Consider the following 27,649-nt stretch of genomic DNA (forward strand, 5'->3'; position numbering starts at 1 on the left):
ACGTTTGCGGGCACCCTGGAGCATCGTACGGCACAACGACGGGGGTTTTACGGCGCTCCGTTCTGCCGTCAGCTTGGCGCGTGTGAATTGGCACGCGCAGCGTTCGCGCCGTCTTGGACGCGCGCGAATGCTCAACGAGCGGCGTTTTAATGTTGCGCGATCCGTTCGATGCACGCGCAGTTCCCGTAGTGATCGTGCCCTGTTCGAATTAACGGCGGTGTTTTCCAACGACTCGTGCTGGTTTTAACCTGGCTGACGTTAATGCTTGGGGGGGGGGGGGGGATAGCCCTCATGTCGTGGAACGTGTGTGGGTGATGTTGGTTTTTATTTGTGTCCGGTGTGCAAATAACAGGAGATGTACATAGTGCCGTGTACGCCCGATGACCTCCGACCCCTAAATTCTGTGGTGGGAGTGGAGCCGGCGTCATTAGTGAGTCTCTACTCCCTCTTTCAGGTGGGTCGATGAGTTTGCGATGTGGCCGTAGAATGTTTCTGGTCATACCCCTGTCATTACCTCCCGTAGCCACCAGTCCCTTCACACTCATAACTGATACCCCTGTCATTATCTCCTGTAGCCACCAGTCCCTTCACACTCATAACTGATACCCCTGTCATTATCTCCTGTAGCCACCAGTCCTTTCACACTCACAACTGATACCACTGTCGTTACCTCCTGTAGCCACCAGTCCCTTCACACTCACAACTGATACCCCTGTCGTTACCTCCCGTAGCCACCAGTCCCTTCACACTCACAACGGATACCCCTGTCATTACCTCCCGTAGCCACCAGTCCCTTCACACTCACAGCTGACTCCCCCTGTCGTTACCTCCCGTAGCCACCAGTCCCTTCACACTCACAACTGATACCCCTGTCGTTACCTCCCGTAGCCACCAGTCCCTTCACACTCACAACTGATACCCCTGTCATTATCTCCCGTAGCCACCAGTCCCTTCACACTCATAACTGATACCCCTGTCATTATCTCCTGTAGCCACCAGTCCCTTCACACTCACAACTGATACCACTGTCGTTACCTCCTGTAGCCACCAGTCCCTTCACACTCACAACTGATACCCCTGTCGTTACCTCCCGTAGCCACCAGTCCCTTCACACTCACAACGGATACCCCTGTCATTACCTCCCGTAGCCACCAGTCCCTTCACACTCACAGCTGACTCCCCCTGTCGTTACCTCCCGTAGCCACCAGTCCCTTCACACTCACAACTGATACCCCTGTCGTTACCTCCCGTAGCCACCAGTCCCTTCACACTCATAACTGATACCCCTGTCATTATCTCCTGTAGCCACCAGTCCCTTCACACTCACAACTGATACTACTGTCGTTACCTCCCGTAGCCACCAGTCCCTTCACACTCACAACTGATACCCCTGTCATTACCTCCCGTAGCCACCAGTCCCTTCACACTCATAACTGATACCCCTGTCATTATCTCCTGTAGCCACCAGTCCCTTCACACTCACAACTGATACCACTGTCCTTACCTCCTGTAGCCACCAGTCCCTTCACACTCACAACTGATACCCCTGCCATTACCTCCCGTAGCCACCAGTCCCTTCACACTCACAACTGATACCCCTGTCATTACCTCCCGTAGCCACCAGTCCCTTCACACTCACAACTGATACCCCTGTCATTACCTCCTGTAGCCACCAGTCCCTTCACACTCACAACTGATACCCCTGTCATTACCTCCCGTAGCCACCAGTCCCTTCACACTCACAACTGATACCCCTGTCATTACCTCCTGTAGCCACCAGTCCCTTCACACTCATAACTGATACCCTTGTCATTACCTTCCGTGGCCACTAGTGCATTCGCACTGTAGGCTGACTCAACCTGTCGGTGATTGTTCATAAGGTCATGCAAAATAGTCAAAACCTTTTTTACCCTGAGCTGCATTGCCATGTAGTCGTATGTCCTCGTCAAAGTTAAGTTTAATACCATGATCAAGAATATTCATATGCGGTGGCTGTCATTATCAACGTTTCGACTCCAATCACCAGGATGTATTCTAAATTAATGTTCAGATACTGAGTGTGGCCAGTTCCCTGTCTTGGGCACAGTTCAAACAGCAGGGTATGGCCTCTCTGGTGATGCCTGTGCTCGAGGAAGGAGTTTCCCAGGTTCACGTGAACTTGTTATCATTCCAAGCCACCAAGCCTGTTCGATTTCCAACTACTGTGCTAATTTATTTTTTTCTGCATCTGTTTTTTTTAACTCTTGGAACTCAAAGATAACACACAAATGTCTACAAGGGACAGACAAGATCGCATTTTTTAAATTCTTTTTTGGAAAAGTCAAATATACAGCAGCCTCTAACGCGTGATTATTCTCTAATCGACGTTGTTCCCTCTCCCTGTCTCTCGGTGCATTCCAACGGATGTCTCGCCGTGATTTTTTGCGTAATTTCCAGCTTTTATTTTCCGGTGTTTTCCCAGCGGCTCTCTGCGTTTCTCATCCGTGTCTTATTAGGCGGTGATTGTGATCTAAGCAACCTGCCGGGTGGCTCAGTGGCAGAGCAAACGGCTCCCAGTTAGAGGGCTGTGAGTTCTAATCCTGGTTGGGAGTTCACTTCACCCATCATCATCATCACCCCTCAACCGTTTGATAACAAAGCAATCATCATCAGCTGTGAAAACCACAGCAAGAAAATTTGAAAAAAAAAATTCTTGCTGTGGTTTTCACACCTGATGATGATTGCTTCTTGTGTTGCAGTCGAAACGTCGTGAGAATTTTATTTCGATTTAAAGCTTTCGTGACTGCAATGATTCATCTTCTTTGGTTCTTTCGGTAAAGTCACGTATTTTATTGTTTCCCTTCTACGTGGTGGTGACTTTACCGAAAGAACCAAGAATATGAATCTCTCTCTGCAGTCACGAAAGCTTTAAATCAAAACTTTAAAATGAGCAACCACTTTGTGAGGATGTCAGCGGCAGTTGGCGTGTGGATCGACTCGCCCTCCCACCGTAGAAACGCAGAGTTTACACCGCTGGCTAGGGCCGTGAAACAGCAGATGAGCACCGCTTCAACTAATTTGGGGTAGGCAAATCACTTTTGACTTAACCTAAGCGAGAACGGTTTCAAGGGAGGAGACCCGTGGTGAACTGGCGTGTGGAGGGCCCTCCTGTGTACTTTTTGACCAGTGTCATCTTGCCACAGCTGCTGGCCCCGGGTCAAGAGAAGTGGATCGCCGTTATGGTCACGTGGCTCCTCAGCCACGGCGCGAAGCCCGCCTCCATCGGCGCCAACCCCTTGCACGCCGCGATGATCCTCATCCTTCACAAGGGCATTGATGGTAAGTAGCAAGAAGTGCGCGGTGATTCTTCGAGGTGCGCAAGTGGGAAACGCGTAAGAGTGTGTGTTAACCCAGGGGTGCTATTGTATTGCACGTATGTTTAATTAATTTTGCGCCGTTATGTGTGGTGGGTTCTGGAGACACTTTGGATAGGCAACTTCTTTATTACAGTACATAGTTCATAGTTAGTTCATAGTTCATTTATTTGGTATAGCCCTGTGAGCCATTCGGCTCTTGAATCGGGTGCAACCGCAACAAACAAAAAACATGAACAAGAAAACATCTTAAAGTGACTTTGTGTTGACTGTGCAAACAGAAAATTCAGGAACAAAAATATCAAAATATTCCTGAAATAGCACCGTACACCAACGCTGTGTGCAAAAATCCCAGTGGGATGCAAGTCAAATAACAACAACAACAACCACAAGACAACTAAGATTAAGGCCATCAGTCTAACTCCGCCACGTGGCGGTGAGCGGCCGTCTACGGGCAAACTGGCCGGCACGTCGGTTCGCCACCCGGGCCACGTCGCGGGCTCGGCGCCTGCTTAGCTCGCGAGAACCGACAGGGTCGGGAGGCGCGCCTCCGGGCGATTGGCGCAGAGAGCCGCGTTTCTCTGGAGCTGCTTATCGCTTTGCGCCGTGTTTTTTTATCTGTCGCCAGACGAAGAGGGGCTGCGCGTCCTGAAGCTGCTCTTGGAGAAAGCCCCGAACGTCAACGCGAGGGACGCGGGCGGCAACTCCCTGCTGCACCTCGTCTTCTCTTCGCCGCCCTCGAAGCGCCACGACGAGATACTGCGCCTGCTCGCCGCGTGCCGCGTCGACGGCGCGTGCCGCAACAAGGCGGGGAGGCGCGCGTTCTGGGGCGTCGGGCCGAAAGACCCCCGCGTGCGGACGTGGAACAGCCTCGCCCGCGAGCAGAAAGGCGGCGGCGGCGGCGGCGGCGGCGGCGGGAGCGGACGCGACGGCGGGAGACGCAGGCGCCCGCCGGAGCGCAGGAGGGCGGCCGGGCCCGAGGCGCTCGCCTCCGATCCCGTGGGCGAAACGGTCGAGGAGGCGGGGCAGGACGACGACGGCGACGACGGCGACGTGGAAAAAGTGGACGCCGCGAAGGAGGATGCGGTCAGTTTGGCCCGAGACGCCTTGGCCCGAGAAATCGAAGGGCTCATCGAGGAGTACGACCCCGCGGAGACGCGGGCGGCGAGATCCGCGGAGCCGGCGTCTCCCGCGCCGACGGCCGCCGAGCCGCCCCCGAGCGTCGCCGAACGCCAAGCCGGCGGCGGCGGCGGCGGCGGCCCTCCGGACGCGCCCGACGAAGCGGACGGTTTGTCCGACGGCGAAGACGCCCGCGACGAGGACGGTGTCGGGGACGGCGACGACGACGGTGACGACGGCACGGCGGGCCCTGACTTTGAATCGCTGACCTGGGAAATCGAGTGCACTCGCGACGCCCTCAGAACCCTCAACGACAAGAGCCTCCCGCGCGCCGCGAGGAGGAATATCGTGAGGGTGATTTACTCGCTGGGCAACGGTGACTGGCACCTTCACCGCATCAAGAAAGTGAAAGGCGTCGCCGAGTCCAGCGAGATCAGGCTGTTTGAGGCCAGGGTAGACAGGGCCGCCAGGCTGCTTTGGGAATTGGCGATCGACTTTTCGCCACGTTGCAGTGCCAAGCCCGAGAAAATCACCGGCTCCGAAGAGTCTGCTTCGGGAGGAGAGACGACTGGAGAAGTCTACAGCGAGATCATCCGCATTTGGGACATTGTCCTTGATCACAAGCAACTCGACCACAGAATAAAGAGGATCATTTCCTCCTGCGACCGTGGGACGTCCTGCTCGCTCCGCCGCAAGCTGAAGGGCATCGAGCGAGCATCGTTCCCCTCGCAGCAGAACGTGCGGCGGAGGTACCCGCTGCTCTTCGTCAAGGCGGGCGGCTCCGCCGGTGCCCGGCCCGTGTCGGCGGAAGCCCGGGATTACTTTCCTCCGGCGAGCACGACGGAGAACGAGTACAACATCGAGAAGTTCCACACCTTCGGCACGACCGTGGCGCTCAACGTCCTGCGCTGCCCCGAGCAGACGATCGAATACCCGTTCCGCGTGGGAGAGCTGGAGCACGCGGTCATCAACCTGAACCCCATGCCCTCGGAAGCCATCATCCTCGTTGGCCGCTCGGGCACCGGCAAGACCACGTGCCTGATGTACCGGCTGTGGAACACGTTCGACAGGTATTGGCAGACGACCGCGCTCCGGGGAGAGCCGTGGATCCCGAAGGCCGCGCTTCCGCCGCCTCCGTTGCCGGACGACGCGGGAGTCGGGGAGGACGTTGCGTTTGACTGCCCCGTGAAGAACGGCTGTGTGGGTGATACCGGCCGAAAGGGAACGCGCGAGCCGGAACGAGAAGCTTGCCTCCATGCTTCAGAGCTTTTCGACGTCGACCGAGGAAATGATTTCTTGGAACCTGCGGCCGAGCTCGGTGCCGCACGGCTCGCAAGTCACCAGCCCGAGGGAGGCGCCGCTCCAATTTGTGAACATCTTCATCAGCTGTTTGTCACCAAGAACCACGTGCTGTCTCGAGAGGCGCAAAGGAACTTTGTGGAACTGTCCAAATCTACCGCCGGCACCCGGCACTACTCGCCCGTTGACATCAGCGGCGTGTACAGGCTCCAGGACGTCAAAGACGAGAACTTTCCGCTCTTCTTGAACTCGCGACAACTCCTCCTGCTGCTCGACGCGTCGCTCGCGAACCCATTCTTTGCCAGGAACGGAGACGGGAGCTTAAAGGAAGCCGTCCGCGGGTGGTCCATGGACGACGACATTTTGGGCCTCGGCGACACAGAAGACGCGATGGAAGAGGATCCTGACGACGAGGAAGACCACCGGGCGGACATCGGCAAACTTCACGAATCCAAAAAAGAGGACCCCAGGAAGTTCGTGACGTACGAAGTGTTCACGAGCGACATCTGGCCCGCCATGGTGAAGGGGAAGAGCCCGTATAACCCTGCCACGGTGTGGATGGAGATCAAGTCTTTCGTAAAGGGCTCCGTGGAGGCCCTCCAGAGCCCCAACGGGGTCCTCGGTTTGGAGCACTACGAGGAGCTGGGCCGGAAGCGGGCGCCAAACTTCACCGGGGACCGTGGCGAGGTGCATCGGCTGTTCCGCGCCTACCAGCACGTCAAGTCCCAGAGGTGCTTCTTTGACGAGGAGGACCTGGTGTTCCACATCTACTCTCGCCTCTGCCGGCTCGAGGTCACGCCTTGGTCAATACATGAGCTCTACGGGGACGAGATCCAGGACTTCACGCAGGTGCAAAATCAACCGTGCCGGTGCACGCGTTAAGTCGTCGGAATCGGAACGTTTATTTGCATTGGAGGAATCCGATGAGCTATGAAGCTAAATTTTGATTTAAAGCTTTCGTGACTGCAGGGATTCATATTCTTGGTTCTTTCGATAAAGTCACCACGTTGAAGGGAAACGATAAAATAATAAAAATAAAACCATCACAACGTTTCGACTGCAACACAAGCAATCATCATCAGGTGTGAAAACCACAGCAAGAAAATTTGAAAAAAGTGGCGTTTTTTTCTTAACGTCAGCACCACGCAGAGCGATTTGACAAGTTTGTTCAGATGGACGAGTCCATCTATGTTTGGAAAAGAGGAGGGGGGAGACGAAAATAATTGATGCGGTCTGAAAGCCACCGTAAGCGTGAACAATCAATTAAGACCCGAAATGAAAGGACTTTACCGAAAGAACCAAGAATATGAACTATAAAGCTCTTTTTTTTACAGATCTCCAGATCTCAGGGCACATTTGGAGATGTGTTCCTGATTTTTGGATGCATCTGAAAAATTATGAAAATTGGTACCTAGATAAGAATTTCGGACGAGATCAGAATTTACATCATTAGACCTCCTTTGCCAGTACCAAAATAAAATAATAGGGTTTTCCCCTTTTTTTTCTGGCAACAAAACTGAAACCTTTTTACAAGGATTAATGTTACTGCATTAACCACAATACCTGCAGTCAAAATGCAAACAAAAAACACACACTATGATAATATATGTGGCATTGTCCTTGAAACTGATTGGTCCACACCAAGGGACGAGCTTGATGATTCGCTACTGCCTTAGTGCTGCGTGGTTAGCGAATCATCAAATAACACGTTATTTAAATGCGTGCCTACAAAGAGCAGCGTACTTCAATAGGGATTGCCATTGGTAGGGCTATTTTAATAAACAATGAATAATAAAGAGGAAGGACAAGTTCAAAGGCCTCGCATAATGCACATGCATAATGTACGTTGCCTCAGTAATCCCCCCCCCCCCCCCCCCGTCAATTGTGCAAGAGCCCAGCTGCGTGGTCAACACATCTATGCCTCTATATAAGGAACGGAACAGTAAGACTTTTCCACATATCTGGCTGTTGCCTGATGAAGCTAATTGTAATTACTGGCGAAACGTCACGGTACTCAGACTGTAAATGTTGTGGCTTGGCTCTCCAACGCACAACCGGTGTGCTGTACTAGTACACAACACTATACACTACACTACTATACACTACACTATACACTACTATACACTACACTATACACTACATTATACACTACACTACTATACATGACACTACACACTAGTGCTGTACTAGTGATGAATTGGCCACATTCTGTTTACGTGACAATCCTTACTAGTTGGCTGTTTTGACGACACATTTATATATTTACGCGATTTAACCCAAAAACCTCTATTACGGATGATATTGGTTGCGAAAGCCTACGTGACGTGTTAAACTGCATTGCGCACGTGTGGATTCTTGTATTTCACCACGGTGACCCACAGAGCATTAACCGGGTCCATAACTAAATAGCAAGGTTAGGGAGGTGTACAGCACGCCATTGGTGAAAATAACCAGGAGCGACGGGCCAAAGTGTGAAGCAACACTTGGGAATCAAAAAGAGCAGAACAAACGTCTCCCACAAAATAAAAACGCTGAGATAGACCCTGGGCCGGGACATCCGGCTAGGACGTCGGGGGACTGACGGGCGAGACTAACGGCGGAGTAGAGGTTCCAAGGAAGGAGAAAGCGGTGTAGACAGACGACGCGATTCGGAGAAGCGACGGCGAAGAGCCGCCGACACCGCCGGGAGGCGTTTGCCCAGCAGCGGGAGGACGTTGACGGTGGAGAGACGACGGCAAAGTAGGTGCCGACTGACCGAGCGCCGTCACCTGCGACCGCCGCCCCCCCTTTGCCCCCTCCACCCACCACCACTCCACCGTGTCCCGTGCGCAGGCCGAGCTGGCGTTGCTCATGCGCTGCTGCGCCGACCCCAACGCCATGTTCCTCACGGGGGACACGGCCCAGAGCATCGTGCGCGGCGTGGCGTTCCGTTTCAGCGAGCTGCGTTCGCTCTTCCACTTCGCCAGCCTCCCGCCAAGCGGCGGCGGCGGCGGCGGCGGCGCGGCGCGTCGCTCGCGCATCGACGTGCGCAAGCCCAAGCGTCTGTACGAGCTCTGCCAGAACTACCGCTCGCACTCGGGTGAGCGCCTGCGAACACGTGCAGGCCTGCGCCTGGGCGGGGGGGGGGGGGGCAGGCGGGTGGCACGCCGAGCCGCCGTCGCTGCCACCGAGGTCCGGGTCTGCGGATGTCCCCGGCGCGAGGTACGCGCCCTTGCGTTGGGGGGGGCGTCCGCCCGTGTTCGGTGACTCTCCTTGGCTCCGTGTGGCAGAGTCGGCTTGAGCGAGCTGGTTGGACTCGGGCTCTGAACCGGCATCTAATGAATCCGCTGTGGTTATTGGGGAAGGGCCCTTTTTTGCCGTACACCGCCGCCCTTCCGTGAATGCAGCCGGGAGCAAAACTAGTCGGGCTCATTGAACGGTGAAGCCTGCAGCAGATAGTTTAACATGGAGGCTTTTCGCAACCATTATTAGATTGCGTAAATGTGAAAATGCGTCATTAAACCCACCACCACCCAACACAGCAAATTGGTAAGGTTTGTCACGTAATCAAAACGTGCCAATTAGTTACTGCTGCTGAGTATCGCCGGTTCTCGTAATGCTATTAAAAACGCGACAACCTCGGCGCAAAGTCAAGCCGCGCCTTCTTCTCAGGTCGGGACCACGAGTTTAAACACTTGGTCCGTTAACACGCGGCCTCCGCACGATCCCCCCCCACCACGTAACCACCGCCGGTCCTTCCTCTCCCACGTGCCCCCCGCGTCCCTTCGCGCCAGGCATCCTGGCGTTCGCCTCCAGCGTCGTGGACCTGCTCCAGCACTTCTTCCCCGAGTCGCTGGACTGGCTGCCACGGGACCAGGGGCTGTTCGCGGGGCCGCTGCCCGTCCTGCTCGACTCGTGCAGCTCCGAGGACCTGGCCATCCTGCTGCGAGGCCACCAGCGCCGCGCCCAGCCCATAGAGTTCGGGGCGCACCAGGTTTGTTTGCCATTGGGCGGCGGAGGTCGGCTTTGTTTTTTTTGTCATCTGTAATCCGTGTACAACCTGGTGGAAACCGGTATGAAACCGGTATAAAGCGGTCTGAACCGGTTTTCGGCACGTGTAGATATCTGCAGCAGTAAACGTAACCTTTTAAACTCGGGAACGAAGGGAGCTGCCTGCCGCGGTGGGTGTCATAGGCAGCACGCTGGACTTGCAATCCAGCGGTCGTTGATTCCGGGGCACAGCAGCTGCAACAATGGAGCAGGTTTTTCAAATCCCTCCCCTCCCCCACTATCCACTCTGCAATACACACGGGCGCACCGCAGTCGACTGGCAGGTTACGCGTGGTGGGATCAAGTGAGGGTACGCCTCCTCCTTCCAAGACGTTAGCTTAGGAGACAATGCCAGATACCCTCTATTGGAAGCCCTTCTTCCGGAAGTGGCATGAGCAATAAATCAATTGCAGGGCTTGCCCCTCTATCTCTTTTCGACCCAGTAACTAGGACAAATGTAACCGAGGGGTGATCTAGGCCGCCGTGAGGTTTGTACGTCCGCGTGTGCGCCAATCGGTGCATTCGTTACTTAAAAGTTCCACTGGAATCGGTTGCCGTTTCCTAGACTTTCATAACCGGTAATCGTTGCTCAAGCCGGTTATCGGATCAGTTACCAGTTAGCAACAGCGGTTTGTACGTGTCTTAGCTTTCCACTCGCGTACGAAGCGCATGGCACCCTCGTTTGAGAAATGGGCCCGAACGATTTGTTACCGAGATACCTCTGGATGTAACGTACGTTGAACTTCTTTCGCCTCCGTACGTAACCAACCGTGCTAGTGTTCAGATGTAGCCTCGCAGTTCCAAGCCGAGCCCGTACTCGAGCGTAAGGAGTGCTCGGTGCAGGTTAGGGCTCGTCTACACGTAGCGCATTGTTATCGCCTGCTTGTGAGTGTGCACGTATGCCCCCTTACACGCGAGTCATTACACAGGTAAACACGCATGGTGTAGTGGATATCAGCCGGAAACCTGGGTTCCATTACTGGTCGATTCAGCCTTAAAGGACCATCTTGTGCGGCATGTAAACTTCAGCGCTTGGGAAACAAAGGCGGCCGGGCGTGGTGCTGGCCACCACCACCACCCCCCTCGTGCTCAGCAGAGCCACTCGCCCCAATAGTCTTGCGTGGTGCCGCTACAGGGGGTACCTTTGCCTCTTGCGCGCGACAGGTGATCCTGGTTTGTAATGAGAAAGCCAAGGAGCAGCTCCCAGAGGAGCTGAGCCTGGGCCTGGTGCTCACCGTCTACGAGGCCAAGGGGCTGGAGTTTGACGACATTCTCCTCTACAACTTCTTCTCCGACTCGGAGGCGAGCTTCCCCCCCCCCCCACGGCCTCCGCTTGGTGCCCGTTGCACGTGTCCCCGATATTGCCACCTTTCCCTCCTTGTCAGGGGACTCCTCGGTGCGGCCATCATGCCCTGGCGGCACGTCTTCGCCCTCCTTCTGGTCACGCCGGCTCAACTCTTTCCGCTCGTCTCGTTCTCTCGCTCGTGCGTCTGGCGTGCGCGCGTCCCCGCCGACCCTCCTCGCTCCGGTCGCGTTCTTTACGCCCGCGGGGGGGGCCGTGCGCAGGCAACCAAGGAGTGGCGGGTGGTGAACTCGTACGAGGCGCCTGCCCGCAGCGACGACGCCGGCACCGTGCCCTCGCCGCGGCCGCTGGAGGAGACGTTGCTGGAGGAGGAGGTGCTGCTGCCCGGCTCCCGCCCTCTCAACTTTGACCCCATTGCCCACAAGGTCGGCTCCTCGCTAACGGTCGCTCGCTTGTCTGGCCAGCTATCGCTGCACAACACAAAGCAAGCGGACGATACCTCTCCTTCGTTGATATTTTAAAGATGTTTTTTTTACATAATTAAAAATAAGAAAAGGTTTTAACCCTTTCTGGGAAATTAAACAGGAGGTTTAAAAATAGAAACATTTTGCAAGGCATCAAGTCTGCATTAACCACCACACACAGTACTTGTGGCAAATCATGCCAGGCAAGGCCCACTGAGCTACACAGCTCTTTTTCAGAAGTGGCCTGGCCACAAATCATAGCTCAGTGAATTAACTTATGATGTGGATTTCATTTTTCCTCAGCCAAATACTCCAAATGCATGTTTCTAAATGTGGAAACGGAGAGAAATCCACGTGCCCACGGGGGAGAAACAGGCAAACTCCAAATACACAGGTGCCAGGCTTGGGGATGGAACCAGTGACCTTCTCTGTACCACGCGAGATAGTTAACATCTCGCCACTGTGGCACCCGCACATCCCTGTCCTCCACGTGAAAGCACTTCTCACATTCCTCGTCACGCAACGCTTCTCAGATCGCGCATTCCCAGAGTACCTTGCGGTAGACAGGAAGTTTTTAAAAGCGACTTTATTTTTCACACGGCGGCAACAGATCTGGTTGAACGGGACGCGTCGTCCGGTTATTGACGTCGTTGCCGCCGCACACAAAGCCGGCTCCACCGACACCGCTGACCGTGCCGAGCGCTCGCCCCCCCACAGGGCCTCTCCACCTGACGTTCACAAACCCGAGTCGACTTCGGAGCAGCGCTTGAACCCCGTGCGCACATTCGGCCGTCTCGTCACTCCGCTGCTGGATGAGGGCCTCCCCATTGGCCAGGCGGGCTGTGGTGGGGGGGGGGGGGGTGATTTGACCATACTTCACCACGCCGGTCAACGTCGGTTGACGAAGTCGGGGAGCTTAGACGTGTGAGCATGGAAGCGCAGTATAACAATTTGATGTTGCTACACCTCTCCCACTGCTGCTCATCACGGAGCTCTGCGGCCTCCAGCACGTGTTATGCATGGCGGTCACGCGTGGAAGCACTAGCCAGGCCCAAATACCAGCTTAGCTTCTTAGAACTGATGAGCATATTGAGCAAATATTCCAGGCGATTACTCAGTTGGTGATTACACGTGGCAGTAATCATCGCCCGCGACTGGCAGACTCATGCCTGTTGGCGGGTCAAGTGCCGAGTCACCTTGTGAATTGGCGCTTGACCTCATCTGAGATTAGATGTAAGATTTTTTATTTAAAGCTTTCGTGACTGCAGGGATTCATATTCTTGGTTCTTTCGGTAAAGTCACCACGTAGAAGGGAAACAATAAAAAAAATAAAACAATAAATTTCTCACGACGTTTCGACTGCAACACAAGCAATCACCATCAGGTGTGAAAACCACAGCAAGAAAATTTGAAACAAGTGGCGGTTATTTTTAACGTTAGCACCACTTTTTTTCAAATTTTCTCGCTGTGGTTTTCACACCTGATGATGATTGCTTGTGCTGCAGTCGAAACGTCATGAGAATTTTATTTTAATTATTTTTTTATAATTTTATTGTTTCCCTTCTACGTGGTGGTGACTTTACCGAAAGAACCAAGAATATAGATAGATGTAAGGTGTACAGCACTCTGGGACGACCCAGCGTACAGGAGGGAGGTGGCACTCTGTCAAACGCAAACCGTTGCCGTCATCGACATTGTTCGATGAAAAGGCATTTGAAGAATCCCCCGGGGTGAAAATTGGCGCGGGGTTTCATTTTTTTGTACCCTCGTGAAAATTGGCAAGCTGGAACGGTTTGTGTCAAAACCATCGCTGATCTCGTCACCGAGCGCAAACCATCGCCGCAAACTCCGCCCCACCCTTGCAGCGGCCTTTGGCTGGCCCGTTGAACAAAGACGGCCGCCGCATCGCGCGCCTTCAGGGTGCGCTTCCACAGCTCTCTGAAACGCCCCTCCTTCTTCAGGACCGCTTCTCGCATTGTTTAGTTTCGTTGTTCTTCATCCCATGCGCCTCCTACGAAGGTCGGTTGGCTACGTACGGCGTGAAAGACGTTCGACGCTACGCGCCGGGCGCCTCCGCACACTCGGCGCGTCTCTCGCACACACACACAGACACACACACACAGACACACAGACACACACACACACACAGACACACAAACACAGACACACACACACACAGACACACAGACACACACACAGACACACACACACAGACACACACACACAGACACACACACACAGACACACACAGACAGACACAGACACGCACAGACACACACACACAGACACACACACAGACACACACACACACAGACACACACACACAGACACACAGACACACACATACAGACACACACAGACACACACACACACAGACACACACACACAGACACACACAGACACACAGACACACAGACACACACACACAGACACACACACACAGACACACAAACACACACACACAGACACACAGACACACACAGACACACGCACAGACACACACACAGACACACACACACACAGACACACACACACAGACACGCACACACACACACACACGCTGCGGAGGGCGGCGGCTACACCGAGCGGCAGGGTTTCCACTTGCCAAGGGGGTTTTACCGAGGTCACGCGGCGACGCCGGCGCGCCGGCTCACCGCGCCGTATCCATTCCCCCAGGTGCTTGTCGGCGAGCTCAAGCGCCTGTACACGGCGGTGACGCGCGCCCGGGTCAACCTGTGGGTGTTCGATGACCACGAGGAGAAGCGCACGCCCATGTTCCGCTACCTCGTCGGGAGGAACCTCGTCACGCTCGTCCGTGCCACCCCGGGCGAAGAGGAGGGTGGGTGGCGGAGTCGCGTCGCCGCTTCGGCGATAACGCTCCGCCGGCTCCCGAGCCGATCGGTCGTCCAACTTGCGCTCGCACGATCCTGCTTGTCCCAAGAGCCTCCATTCAGCCACTGACTAGCACTCGTCTCACTCCACGGCACTCTCCATTCTCCTGCCTCTCCCCTCTCATCTCACCATACTCACCTCCATGTCCTCTCCTGCCTCTCCCCTCTCATCTCACTCACCTCCAGGCACTCTCCTGCCTCTCCCCTCTCATCTCACCATACTCACCTCCATGTCCTCTCCTGCCTCTCCCCTCTCATCTCACCATAATCATCTCCATGTCCTCTCCTGCCTCTCCCCTCTCATCTCACCATACTCACCTCCATGTCCTCTCCTGCCTCTCCCCTCTCATCTCACCATAATCATCTCCATGTCCTCTCCTGCCTCTCCCCTCTCATCTCACCATACTCACCTCCATGTCCTCTCCTGCCTCTCCCTCTCATCTCACCATAATCATCTCCATGTCCTCTCCTGCCTCTCCCCTCTCATCTCACCATACTCACCTCCATGTCCTCTCCTGCCTCTCCCCTCTCATCTCACCATACTCACCTCCATGTCCTCTCCTGCCTCTCATCTTACCATACTCACCTCCATGTCCTCTCCTGCCTCTCCCCTCTCATCTCACCATACTCACCTCCATGTCCTCTCCTGCCTCTCCCCTCTCATCTCACCATACTCACCTCCATGTCCTCTCCTGCCTCTCCCCTCTCATCTCACTCACCTCCAGGCACTCTCCTGCCTCTCCCCTCTCATCTCACCATACTCACCTCCATGTCCTCTCCTGCCTCTCCCCTCTCATCTCACCATAATCATCTCCATGTCCTCTCCTGCCTCTCCCCTCTCATCTCACCATACTCACCTCCATGTCCTCTCCTGCCTCTCCCTCTCATCTCACCATACTCACCTCCATGTCCTCTCCTGCCTCTCCCTCTCATCTCACCATACTCACCTCCATGTCCTCTCCTGCCTCTCCCTCTCATCTCACCATACTCACCTCCATGTCCTCTCCTGCCTCTCCCCTCTCATCTCACCATACTCACCTCCATGCATTCTCCTCCCTCTCATCTCACTATACTCACCTCCATGTCCTCTCCCGCCTCTCCCCTCTCATCTCACCCCACCACCCTCCACGCTCTCTCCTGCCTCTCTCCTCTCATTGTAAGATTTAGCTCGCTTAACAGCACTTTCCCCAACAGTCTGTTAAGGCTATACGGGAGACCTTTGTCTTATGCCCTGCAGGCCTGGATGATGGTGTCTTTGTGCGCTCTTCCACGCCGGAGGAGTGGAACGCTCAGGGAGATTTCTTTTTCAAGCATCGTCGCTGGAAGGTGAGTGCCGAGACAGCTCAGTCTGGACACCTGGGCCTCAGCGTGGCAGTCCAGCCGTCGCTTGCCAGTGCTTGTTATTGAATTCACGGTTACCAATTTCACTAAACTGAGCTTTTTTATTTGACCAGGCAAGGCCCACTGAGTTGTAGAGCTCTTTTTTGGAAGCAACCTGGCCACAAATCAAAGCTCAATGCGCTGGCTAATCTAGCAGCCAAATCCTGTTAACGCACATTGATCAACGTGGAGGGAAAAATCGGAGTGCCTCCATGCGTCCACGAAGAGAGAGAGATAGAGGGAGGGAGACATGCAAACTCCAGGCATCAGGGTCGCGATTGAACCCACAACCTCCTGTATCCCAGGCGAGGTATTTAACATCTTGTAACCCAAGGCCTTTGGCAGAGGTGGCCCACTCAGAACATAGCAGAGCTAAAACATTTCCACGGCGACCCTTTTGCCAGTTTTGAGATGATAAAAAAAAAGGTTTTACCCTTGCTGGCATTATACCGGAGGCGTTCATATTTTGCAACGCAAAATAAGACGCGAGGAATCGCACGCACACACACGCACACGTGTGATGACGCAGGCAAACAAACAGAAGCGCTTGCTTCCACGCAAGGAAGTTTCCTCCAGGATAAGGAAACGGCGGCGCGATGGCAACCGGCCTCTCGTGCGCCGTGCCGGAGCTTCGTAGCGCGCTCGCAACCAGCGCTCGCCCCGACAGATCTTTGTCTTTGTGTCCAGGTGGCAGCCAAGTGCTACCACAAGGGTGGGGTTGCGGCGAAGGAGAAGCTGGCGCTGGCTCACGACGCGGCGCTGCGCGTGCAGAGCAACGGATGGAGCCCCGGGTACGGCCGCACCTGCGCCGCTCCCTCGCGGAGGGCCGGGCGGGGGGTCGGCGCTCGGTAGTGAGGAAGCCGGCGTCGGCGGCGCCTGGGGGGGAAGAGCGCCCGGGAAAGCCGGTTCCGTGCCACCCGCGAGTCGGTTCCACGCTTCCCAATCCTCCGCATCGCCGGCGGCAGTGATGTGGATCGGAAGTCGTTAGGACGCTGACCGAGAATGTTTTTTGTTACGAAAGGCGCAAAGAAGTGTGCAGAGGTGCATGGGGGTGGGGGGTGGGGGGGGGGGGGGGGGGGGGAATTACACTGAGAGACTAAAAGGTAAAACGCATGGATCAGAGAAGAGACAGAAATCAGAGACGTCAAGTTGACCGGAAAAGAGTAAATTGTCCCGGGTAGAACGCAACGCCGGTGAAGGGCGACCGCCGTGGGAGACGGAGCCACGATTACCGGCTTTTTGTGCTAGAAGCTGATTTAATTGCTGAATTGTTAGACAATGAGGAATGGCGGCGGCTCGGGGAGGCCTTCATTTAACGGTTGATAGAACACAGCCGGCGATGATATTTAGTTTTGTTTAAACAATGGGATGCACATTAACACTGTAACTCTAACTCACGAGCCTTTGTCACTGCCCATGACTTTAAAGCAGGGCGTGGGCAAATTTTTTGACTCGCGGGCCACGATGGTTTCTAAAATTTGACAGAGGGGCCGGGCCAGGAACAGATGGATGGAGTGTTTGTGTGAACTGAATAAAAATTACGTGTTAAAAATCATTACGTGAAATGATTTGGCCTTTAACAGGTAGCAAAGCATTTATTTGCAAGGCAGTTTAACAAATTGCACGAACATAGGGCCTATACACCACACTCCCGGTCAAAGTGCGCCATCTAATGGGGAAACTGGGGGCATTACAGGAGAAAGGTAAAATTTAATTTAATAATAATATTTGGACAAGTTCGGCGGGCCGGATTAAAAAGCCCAACGGGCCGTATAGGGCCCGGGGGCCGTACTTTTCCCACGTCTGCTTTAAAGGATACCGAGCCAGGCTTGAGCACCACAGAACGTCGCCGCTTCTCGGTATGCAACGACGCTCCCCCTCTGCTGCTGTTGCTGCTGCCCGCGTGTTGCGAGCAGCAAGGCCCAGGACTACCTTGCCCTGGCCAAAACGTACCTCGAGTGTGGCCTGCCCCACATGGCGCTCAAGTGCCTGCAGAACGCAAAGAGCTACCCCCTCTGCGGCAGGCTGTGCGAGCGTCTCGGCAAGGTGAGCCTCCGGCATCATCACCACCACCACCCCCCCCCCCCCCTTACCATCTTTCATCCCACGCCTGTAAACGTTATTCATCATATTCTTGGTTCTTTTGGTAAAGTCACCACGTAGAAGGGAAACAATAAATGATAAAAATATAAAACAATAAAATTCTCACGACGTTTCGACTGCAACGCAAGCAATCGTCATCAGGTGTGAAAACCACAGCAAGAAAATTTGGAAAAAAATTATTGCTGTGGTTTTCACACCTGATGATGATTGCTTGTGTTGCAGTCGAAACGTCGTGAGAATTTTATTGTTTTATATTTTTACTATTTTATTTTTTCCCTTCTACGTGGTGACTTTACCGAAAGAACCAAGAATATGAATCCCTGCAGTCATGAAAGCTTTAAATCAAAAGTTATTCATCATCTTAAGTACGTCGCCCGTTATTATAAGCCACGACATTGGATCCTGCCCCATTATTGATATCGCGACAATTGCCAAGCGACGCAGGAGGCACGTCCTGAAGGACGGCGTGGCTTTGTGTCACGTGCTCACCGAGTGTTGCCTATCCCGAGCTGCCTGGCACGAGCTGGAGCCTCGTTAATGATACAGGGCTAGGGGCCAAGTGGCCGGGTGGCTCAAAGAGTTCCCAAACGCTGCGATGGCCACCCCTGAGAAGAACCGGATTCGAATCCGGGCTGCAGCCACCTGTGAATAATGCGGGTTCTCAAGTGTTAGCGAGCCGATGGGTCGCCCAGTGACCGAACGATGACGTCGCGATGCGAGGACAGCAGCAGCAGCAGCAGCGCTGTCGGACTGCCTCGTGTTGACCCGGCGTTGACCTCGTGTTGATCTCGTGTTGACCTCGCGTGCTGCACGTGGTGTGCGAGTAGGTGCGAGAGGCAGTCGGGTGGTACATGAAGAGCTCGTGCTACGACGAGGCCGCGAGGCTCATTGAACGGTTTGTACTCCGCCCGTGCCCCGGGTTGCATTTCAATCGCGCGACTTTCATCCGCTCAACCAGGTTGCCCTCTTCGCATGTTAAAGTCGTACGACAACCCACCGTCGTCGTCGTCCTCGTGTGTCGCTGCGCGATCTGGTACGCTTCGATTTTGGCGCTGCATCAGTTGTTGTAACGGTTAGACAGTTCGTGAAGTTTCTGAGAGATTGTTTGGCGTGTTTTTACAGCTGGATGATTGAGAAACCACGGTTTGCGCATTATCGCCAAACAATCAGCGTCGTTATTTTTCACTCTTCTCTAAAAACTCACGAATGGCCCCTTGCTTACCCTCAACTCCCCTTCCCCATCCATTCCCCATCTTTTACACGATCTCTCTTCCCAACTTCCCTACCCATTCATCACACTCATTCATCATCAACTACTGATTGTCACTTTCATCATCGTTTATTGCACTCATCATATTCACGGGCTACTCATCGCACCGTTCGATTTCCAACACGTAGGCTTTCACGACCAATATCGTTCATAATACAGGGGTTTTTTGGGGTTAAATCGCGTAAATATAAATGTGTCGTTAAACAGAACACGCCAATTCGTTACTAGTACAGCACACCGGTGGTGTGTTGGAGAGTAAATCCACATTTACAATCCAAATTACGTTTCGCCATTAATTACAACTAGCATCATCAGGCGAAACAGCAGGATTTTTCCATAAATCTGGCTGTCGCCTGATGATGCTAGTTGTAATTGCTGGCGAAACATCGTAGTCAGATTGTAAATGAATGTTGTTTTGGATTTACTCTCCCAACACACCGGTGTGCTGTACTAGTAACCAATTGCCACGTTCCGTTCACGTGCCAAACATTACCAATTGGCTGTGTCAGGTGGTGGCCGGCTTAACGTGGACACGTTTATAATTAAGCGACCTAACCCAAAAAAACACTTGTATGTATCATTGCCAATTCTCCATTGGGCACCTTAGCGAAGGGGCTGTATGGAATCAAAACGTGATCGGCCATACGTTTAAAAGTGTTGAACGGCGTGGTGCCACCGTCACTCTGGACCCCCCCCCCCCGTGCCACGGTGCGGTGCGCCCAGGTGTGAGGCCGAGCAGAGCCCCGACGGAGGCCTCGCCCCCGTGGACTTCCCGTGGAAGTGGCGCGAGCTCCGCTTCGTGGCCGCCAGGCGTCACGTGGAGCGGGGCGACGAGGGCGCGATGATGAGCTCGCTGTCCCGCGTCGCCTTCGAGGAGCAGCTCGCCTTCCTCAGGATGAACGACTTTTTGGCCCAGGCCGTCGCCCTCCTCGAGCAGAGGGGCAGGGTCGAAGAAGCCGGGAAGATGCTTCGAGAACACGGGATGATTACCGACGCGTTGCGGCTCGCCAGGCCCGGGAGCCAATTCGCTGGCGAGTGCCTCCTGGCGAAGGCCCGTGCCGCGTTGCGGGCGTTGCGGGCGTTGCGGGCACGCGCCAGCCGACGAGACGAGGCGGAGGAGGAGGAAGCTTTGCGCGAAATAAAAGCAGAACTCCAGAGCGTGAGGGAAACGTGCGAGAATAACAACTTTGTGAGCGGGAAGGCCGAAGCCTGCTACATGCTTGGGAAGTTGGAAAGCGACGAAGACCTCCTGCGTGAAGCAATCACGCTCTTCCTCGAGGCCGACGTGGTCGTGGGCGCTGCCGAAGCGACCGCGGCTTTGCTGGACGTCGAGGGCGGGGGGTCGCCGCACGTCGTCCCCATCACACTCGAGGTGCTGCAGCCCCTGCTGCGGCTCGTGGCGAGCTTCCTCGGCGGCGGCGGCGCGAGATCGGGGGAGGCCGCGGCTCATCGGGAGCAGTGGCTGGCGCAGAGCTACGAGTTTTACGGCTTGAGCCGGAGCGAGGGGACCTGCAGGGTGTTGACGCAGGAGGGCTCCAGGTTCCTCGACGTCCCCGGCGGCCCGAGGCACGGCGACGGCGAGCCGCCGCGCGTGCCCACGCCCGAGGCGGACCGCGTCCTCGCGCGGCACCTGCTGGGTCGCTGCGAGCGCCTCGCCCGGGCGGCGGAGTCCCGCGCGCGCCAGACGCCGGGGGTCTGCGGGCGCCACCCGACGGGAGGGGCGTGCCCGCTCCGAGATTGCCGCGGCGCGCACGGCGGCGCGGCCGGCGGGGCGGAATTGAAAAAGTTGGTGGCGAGCAAAGTTCACCTGGTGACGCTGTCCGGAATTCTCCTGGAAGCGATCCCGCAACTGGAGTCCCGGAGCCCCGAAGCGGCAAAATTTGTGGAGGCGCTCCTTCCCAAGCCAGAGCTGGCTGACTGCGAGGACCTCCTCGCCCTGCTGTTCCCCAGCCGTTTCCACCCGCGAGGGCTGTCGGAGAGCCCGGCGTCCTGCGGGGACATCCTGGCGCCGATACGGAGCAACCCTCACGTCGGCTCCGCGATGCGCGAGCTCGTGGCGCGGGAAGTCGCCTCCCGCGGCGAGGAGAGCCGGAGGGAATCGACCGACCTTTGGCTCGAGGCGTACCGCGCGGCGCGCGCCGTCAATTCTCCGACGGAGCCCGGCAGGCTCCTGCGCGCCGAAGAAGAAGAAGAAGAAGAAGCGTTTCGCCGGCGCGTCGAGCGGAAGAGGTCGGGGCCGGGCGGCGCCACCGGCATGCTCGTCCTGCCCAATGGACGCTACGCCAGCTTTTTCAACCTCTTCGCGGAATCGGCGGAGAAGGCGTTCGCGCGGGGAGACGTGCTGGGCTCGATCCACGCCTTCTGCCGCTTCCGCAAGCTGATCGGGACGCGGCGGCAGCGTCGCGGCGGCGGCGGCGGCCTCGCGCCCAGCGTGGCCAACGCGGCGGCGATGGCGGAGCTGCAGTTGGTGCTGGTCTGCGCGGTCCACGCGAGCGCGCGCCCCGACGTGAACACGGTCTGCCTGCCGCAGGGCTACCTCGCCACGCTGAACCTGTGGAGCTGGATGCATCCGCCCAACCCGCGGGTGGGTGCGCCACGCGCGGACCGGGGGGGGCGCCTCGCGGATATTTACCTCCCGGACGTTTTTCCGTGAGGCTTTTCCAACGGAGAGTGAAAGTTAGTCATGCGTCAACTCTGTCCGGCCGTCCGTCCGTCCGTCTCTCTGTAACGCGGGGGTTGCGGTGGCTCTCTCCTGCTGAGAATGATCCGACACGAACGGAATTTGATCGTGAGAAAACCGTCCCCGTTGATCGAAAAGTTTAAGCGCCCACGATGTGGCTATAACAGCCGGCACCAAGCAGATAGGCGCGTGTGTGTGTATGTGTGTACGTGTGTGTACGTGTGTGTGTGTATGTGTGTGTGTGTATGTGTGTGTGTGTGGACGGAGTCTTGGCGTGTATTGAATCGTAATCGATTGTTGATCTGGCCAACTGCGTGTCATTAGAAACACCGCACCCGCCGCACACGGCCAAACAAATTGAACGTCGGGCGCGGCACGCAAACTTTTAAAGTTGCGGCTCACCGGTAAGCTGACGGACAATCCGCAACAACCAAATTCAGCAACCGCCTCCGAGCCCAAAACTCAACGAGGAGATTGGCCACGGCAACTCAGGCGCAGAGTTGGCGACGCGTTTTGGTGCGATTGTATCATCGTACGGCTCTCGCAACGTGACACACGCTGACGGAGCACGTGAGCGCGATGCTCCGGACGCTCGCTCTCTCACGCCGTTTAATTGTCACTCTGTGGCTCTTTCGGTAAAGTCCACGTGGTGGTTAGAAAATAAAATAAATTAAATCACGACGTTTCGTGCGCAACAACAACAGGCGTCCGTCAGCAGGTGGGACAACCACAGCAAGAAATAATTGCTGAAGTGGGCGAGAGGCCTGCCGTGACAAGAGGTTATATAGGTAAGAGAGGGGGGAGGAGTAAGGGGGGAGAGAGAGGGGGGGGTGAGTGGGCGGGGTTGGGAGTGGGAGGCTGGCGAAGCTGGAGATGCGGATATGAAGGCAACAACCATAAAGCAGTTAAGGTTTGGATACAAATTGAGCAATCATTGGAAGGATGTTATTAACCAGGTAAAAAACTTAACTGCTTCATGGTTGTTGCCTTCATATCCGCATCTCCAGCTTCCCCAGCCTCCCACTCCCAGCCCTGCCCACTTCCCCCCCGGTCTCAGGTCCTCTCTTCCCCTAGCGCTTCTCTCTCCTCCCCCCTCTCTTACCTATATGACCTCTTGTCACGGAAGACCTCTCGCCCACTTCAGCAATTCTTTCTTGCTGTGGTTGTCCCACCTGTTGTCGCGATTCGTTTTATTTCGTCTTATTTTCTACCTACCACGTGGGCTTTTACCGAAAGAATCAAGGAGTGTGGATTCCTGCAGCCACGAAAGCTTAAAATCAAGATTGTTTCATCGTTCCCCCCTTCAGGCGAAACATCACCGTGACGTCTTCGAGGCTATTAATGAGTTCGGCAGAGGCCAGCAGCAACCTTCCGGCCACGACAGAGTGCTGAGGCACGTCGACCACTTGGCCCTCATGGTGTGCGGCGAGCGCAACGAGTTCCTACTCGACGCCTGCGGCGATGACCCCTGCGTGGAGTCGGGGGCAGCGGAGCGCCTGGTCGTGCTGTGCCTGGTCATGCTCGTTAACGTCCACATTCTGAGGAGGGCGAAGCTCCAGTCCCGCATCCGCGCGGCCGTCAGGAACGCCGGCGAGGGCCTCCCGCCCGAGAGGCGGGACAGGCTGCCGCCGCGTCTCCTGCGCTGCCTGGAAGCGGCCGACGCGGCCAAAGGACCCGGCGACGTGGCGGCTGCCCTGGACGCGCTTCTGCGGCAGAGGGATGGCGATCGTCTCTACGACTGCGTGTGGAGCTCGCGGAGGCGCGGCTTCTTCCTCCACCGCGGGTCGTCGGCCTCCCGATTCCCCGAGCGATTTGAGCGCGACCCGGGGGAGCCGGGGATTTCCGCTTCGAGCCCGGGGCGGTTCCCGAACGGCGACGGCGGCGAGGAGAGGGGGGAGGAGGAGGAGGAGGAGGACGAGGACGAGGAGCGGAGCGAGCTGCTCTTGCTGCGTCATCTGGCTGCGCGGCGGGAGACGGAGGAGCGGACGCGGCTGAAGGCTCGGCGCAGGTGGAGAGCGGCACGGCGGGCCCTGCAGTTTGCCGTGGCCCTGAGCGCCGGGCTGAGGGAGGAAGCCACGGGACAGACGGTCCTCAGACCCGCGCGGCTGACCCAGGGGCGCTGCGGCGTGTGCGGCGTGAGCTTCGCCGAGGAGCGGGACGCCGACGCCGACGCCGCCGCCGCCGCCGCCGGCGCGTCCGGCGTCTCGGCGAGCGGCCACTACGGGTCCCGGGGCCACGCGTCCGGGACGGAGCGGTATCACGCCTACGTCGTCGAGTTCCGTCGCCTGGTAGATCCGGCGACGCGGAAGGCGGCGGCGGGGCTCCGGCGGTCTGAAGGGCCGCGCCGCCGGGGGCGCGCCGGCGCGCGGTTGGAGATGCGTCGGGAGGAGCTGAGGGAGGCGATGAAGCGCGTGGAGCTGCTGGAGCGCGAGCAGCGCACCGGCGTGCTTTGGGATGGTAAGGGTCGCTGCTCCTCCTCGTCGCGTGCACGGCTATCGGGGGTTTAAATATCCGCTCGCCTTGATTTGTTTTACCAAGATGTCCTCCTCGGTTTCCTGCTCGCCGCGTCCGATCGGAATCTTAATTTAGACTGCAAGGAGGAATCCGGTGAGCTGTGAAGCTCTTTCCCGCGGATGTCCAGAATGGGGGGGGGGGGGCTGGGTCAGCCAGTTACAACAGCAATCAATGCAATAAAAACCGATAGGAGTGCAACACTGAGAAGATGGTTAAGCAATTCACTAAATATAAATAAGTGATCATTTGTATTATTGGTTCTTTCGGTAAAGTCACCACATAGAAGGGAAACAATAAAAATATATTTTTTAAAAATTCTCCCGACGTTTCGACTGCAACACAAGAAGCAATCATCATCAGGTGTGAAAACCACAGCAATAATTTTTTTTCAAATGTTCTTGCTGTGGTTTTCACACCTGACGATGATTGCTTGTGTTGCAGTTGAAACGTCGTGAGAATATTTTTTTTATATTTTTATTATTTTATTGTTTCCCTTCTACGTGGTGACTTTACCGAAAGAACCAAGAATATGAATTCCTGCAATCACGAAAGCTTTAAATCAAAAGTGATGATTTGTATTCGTATTTATCAAAGCTTGGGCAAAGTATTAAAAAAACACCAGCAAAAGACATCCAAAGTGCTGCTGCTAGGAGAAGCGAGCTTGGGGGGCTTGGGCAGGACGCGTCGTCAACGGACCGGGAGGAACGACGGTTACCCGATGGTCGACGCCGATAACGGAGCAAGCGGCGAAGGGACATTGCGTCCGAGAGAGAGAGAGAGAGGTCGCGTCCACCGGAGCGACGAGATCGAGATTGTTGCACCGCGGGATTGCGCGGGCGGTGGCAGTGGCCCCGGGAGGCCTTCACTCGGCGGTGGATTGATCACGGCGATCTTTTATTTTCCATTCGTACGGCTGCCGATATGGATGCAGAGCAACGTGCACAATTTGACGTGCATGGGGGGTCAAGCCGGACAATCGCGTCAGGAACACCGGGTGTATCGCTGTAACGATGTCTTCTGCGTATTTGTTGGATGATCGGGAATTGCGTCGTTACGTGTCCACAGTCGCATCCAGGAGAGTTTTTAATATTCCATTTCTGCATCAGGTATCTGCTTCTGCCCCCGCTCTGTGCGGATGCGGTTTATTAATTAATCGCATCCGCTGATGATGGATCTTGGAGAAGCGTCGCTTTGTAATCAAAACTGTATCCTGTCAGAGTGAAGGCTCCTAACTCCTTTTTAAAGAGATTACTTTGAACACCGTTTACTTGATTAACTCCCTTAACATAAATGCGATTTGCGGTCCCATCTTGTGGCAGATGGAACCTTACAGAGCAAATTAATCCGTGTGGTCGTCAATCCGAAGATGGTGAGAGCACCGCATCTTCACATCGGATCACGGACTCCTTGGTGCCGGGTCTCCAGTACCGCATCAGGGCAACACCAAACCCGCGATGCCACTCAGACCCGGTCGCGGTGCCTCGTGATGGGGCGCCTCGGTGGCTTTGAGATGTGAACTACCTCGCCCGGCATACAGGAGGTCGCGGGTTACATCCCGACCCTGACGCCTCTCGGCAATCCCCTCCGCTTATGCGAACGCAACCTTAGAGGCCTCGGATTGACCGAGCGGGCCATCGCGCGCGGCTCTGCCTCCGCGGAGGAGGCTTGCAATGATGAGGCCTTAGAGGTCGGCGCAAGCACCTTGAGGTGGCGGTTCACGCGGGGAGAGGAGAGGAAGCGCCAACCAGGATTTGAACTCGCAGCCATCGCGAGCCTCCCCCCCCTCTCTCCAACACTGAGCCACACGGCCGGTTTGCCACGGTGCGCAGCAGGGTGACGTGCAATTGTTAACGCGACCTCTACCGGCGCTTTCTCAGCGCTGTGAAGGAGGGCCGTTGCCTGAAACGTCGCGTTACGTAGATACGTTTTGAGGCCGTGACTAACGCGAGGTTTTTCTTTGTTAGGCTGTGCTCTGCGCAGCATCGCCAAATAATTCGTCTCGTTCCGGTGCATTGGTGGTTTGTCGCGATGGGAAAACGGCGTTCCGGGCTTCCAGGCTCCGCGGAGGACGATTCCACGAGCATCCCTGATGATCCCCCGCCTGGGCGTGTTTGCGTGTTGGCGTGCGTGTCGGGAATTTCACCATGCAGTCGGCGAGAAGCTGCGATCGGCGGTGGAGCATTTGGACAGGTGCACCACGGAGCTGGAGTCGATCGTGGCCCGCGGAGCGGCCGACGCAGGTTTGTCGCTCGATTTTACCCCGAGGTCGTTTTTTAATCATCCGGTCGGAGTGACGAGCTCACGGCGGTCAACTCTCTCTCTCTCTGTCTGCTGCTGGAGTCGGCCAAGTGAGCTCGCGTGAACCAGTTTTGCCGTACGGGGGGGGGTTTCTCCTTTCACCCGTACCCCTCATGGACAAAGATGGCCAACGCGCGACCGTGTACGACCCATTGAGTCCACATTCCTCGCTCCGCCGTCTCGTGTTCGGCCGCCCCGCGGGGGCGTCCGCGTCGGATTTTGAGTGCGCGGCGGAGGCGGCCGGTGGAGGAGTGGGGCCCCCCGTGCTCGGCGGCGCGTCGATCGGCGGGCCCTGCGTTGTTGGCGGGACGCGCTCTGTGGTTTTGCCCGTTGCGGGCGGTTGACCGGGCCCTGGTGGTGTTCATCAGACGAGGTGCATGAGGATGAAGGAGAGCCAGAGGGGGCGGCGACCTTCAAGGAGCTCGACCCGCTGCACAAGACGGAGCGCAGGCCGGGGCCACGGCGACGCCGAGGAGTCCCGGCTCCGGCACTCGGGCTTTGAACGGGGACTCCGCCCCTGCTACACACACACACACACACCACCAGATCTACACACATTCACTAACCCCAGCTATACACACACACACACACACCACCAGATCTACACACATTCACTAGCCCCAGCTACACACACACACACACCACCAGATCTACACACATTCACTAGCCCCAGCTACACACACACACACACCACCAGATCTACACACATTCACTAACCCCTGCTACACACACACCACCAGATCTACACACATTCACTAACCCCTGCTACACACACACACACACCATCCCCAGATCTACACACATTCACTAACCCCAGCTACACACACACACACCACCAGATCTACACACATTCACTAACCCCAGCTACACACACACACACACCACCAGATCTACACACATTCACTAACCCCTGCTACACACACACCATCCCCAGATCTACACACAT

The 27,649-nt window shown here is 56.0% G+C and overlaps 1 protein-coding gene across 1 annotated transcript; it reads left to right on the forward strand.

The window, feature by feature from the left end:
• The first annotated feature begins 368 nt into the window (after window positions 1-368).
• Window positions 369-27,598, forward strand: LOC142913401 (TPR and ankyrin repeat-containing protein 1-like). Its single transcript, XM_076060942.1, has 16 exons — window positions 369-454; window positions 3,183-3,318; window positions 3,982-6,620; window positions 8,604-8,850; window positions 9,545-9,744; window positions 10,965-11,102; window positions 11,367-11,528; window positions 14,244-14,406; window positions 15,696-15,784; window positions 16,526-16,629; window positions 17,755-17,884; window positions 18,769-18,836; window positions 19,935-21,795; window positions 23,199-24,348; window positions 26,556-26,645; window positions 27,072-27,598. Exons 2-16 carry the CDS (start codon window positions 3,219-3,221, stop codon window positions 27,203-27,205), a joined length of 7,275 nt encoding a protein of 2,424 aa, XP_075917057.1. The 5' UTR covers window positions 369-454; window positions 3,183-3,218; the 3' UTR covers window positions 27,206-27,598.
• The last annotated feature ends 51 nt before the right edge of the window (window positions 27,599-27,649 follow it).

The sequence above is a fragment of the Petromyzon marinus genome, unplaced genomic scaffold (assembly GCF_048934315.1).
Source record: "Petromyzon marinus isolate PM22_M1 ecotype Great Lakes invasive population unplaced genomic scaffold, UKy_Petmar_22M1.pri1.0 PM_G_Scaffold_25, whole genome shotgun sequence".
Lineage (NCBI taxonomy): Eukaryota > Metazoa > Chordata > Hyperoartia > Petromyzontiformes > Petromyzontidae > Petromyzon > Petromyzon marinus.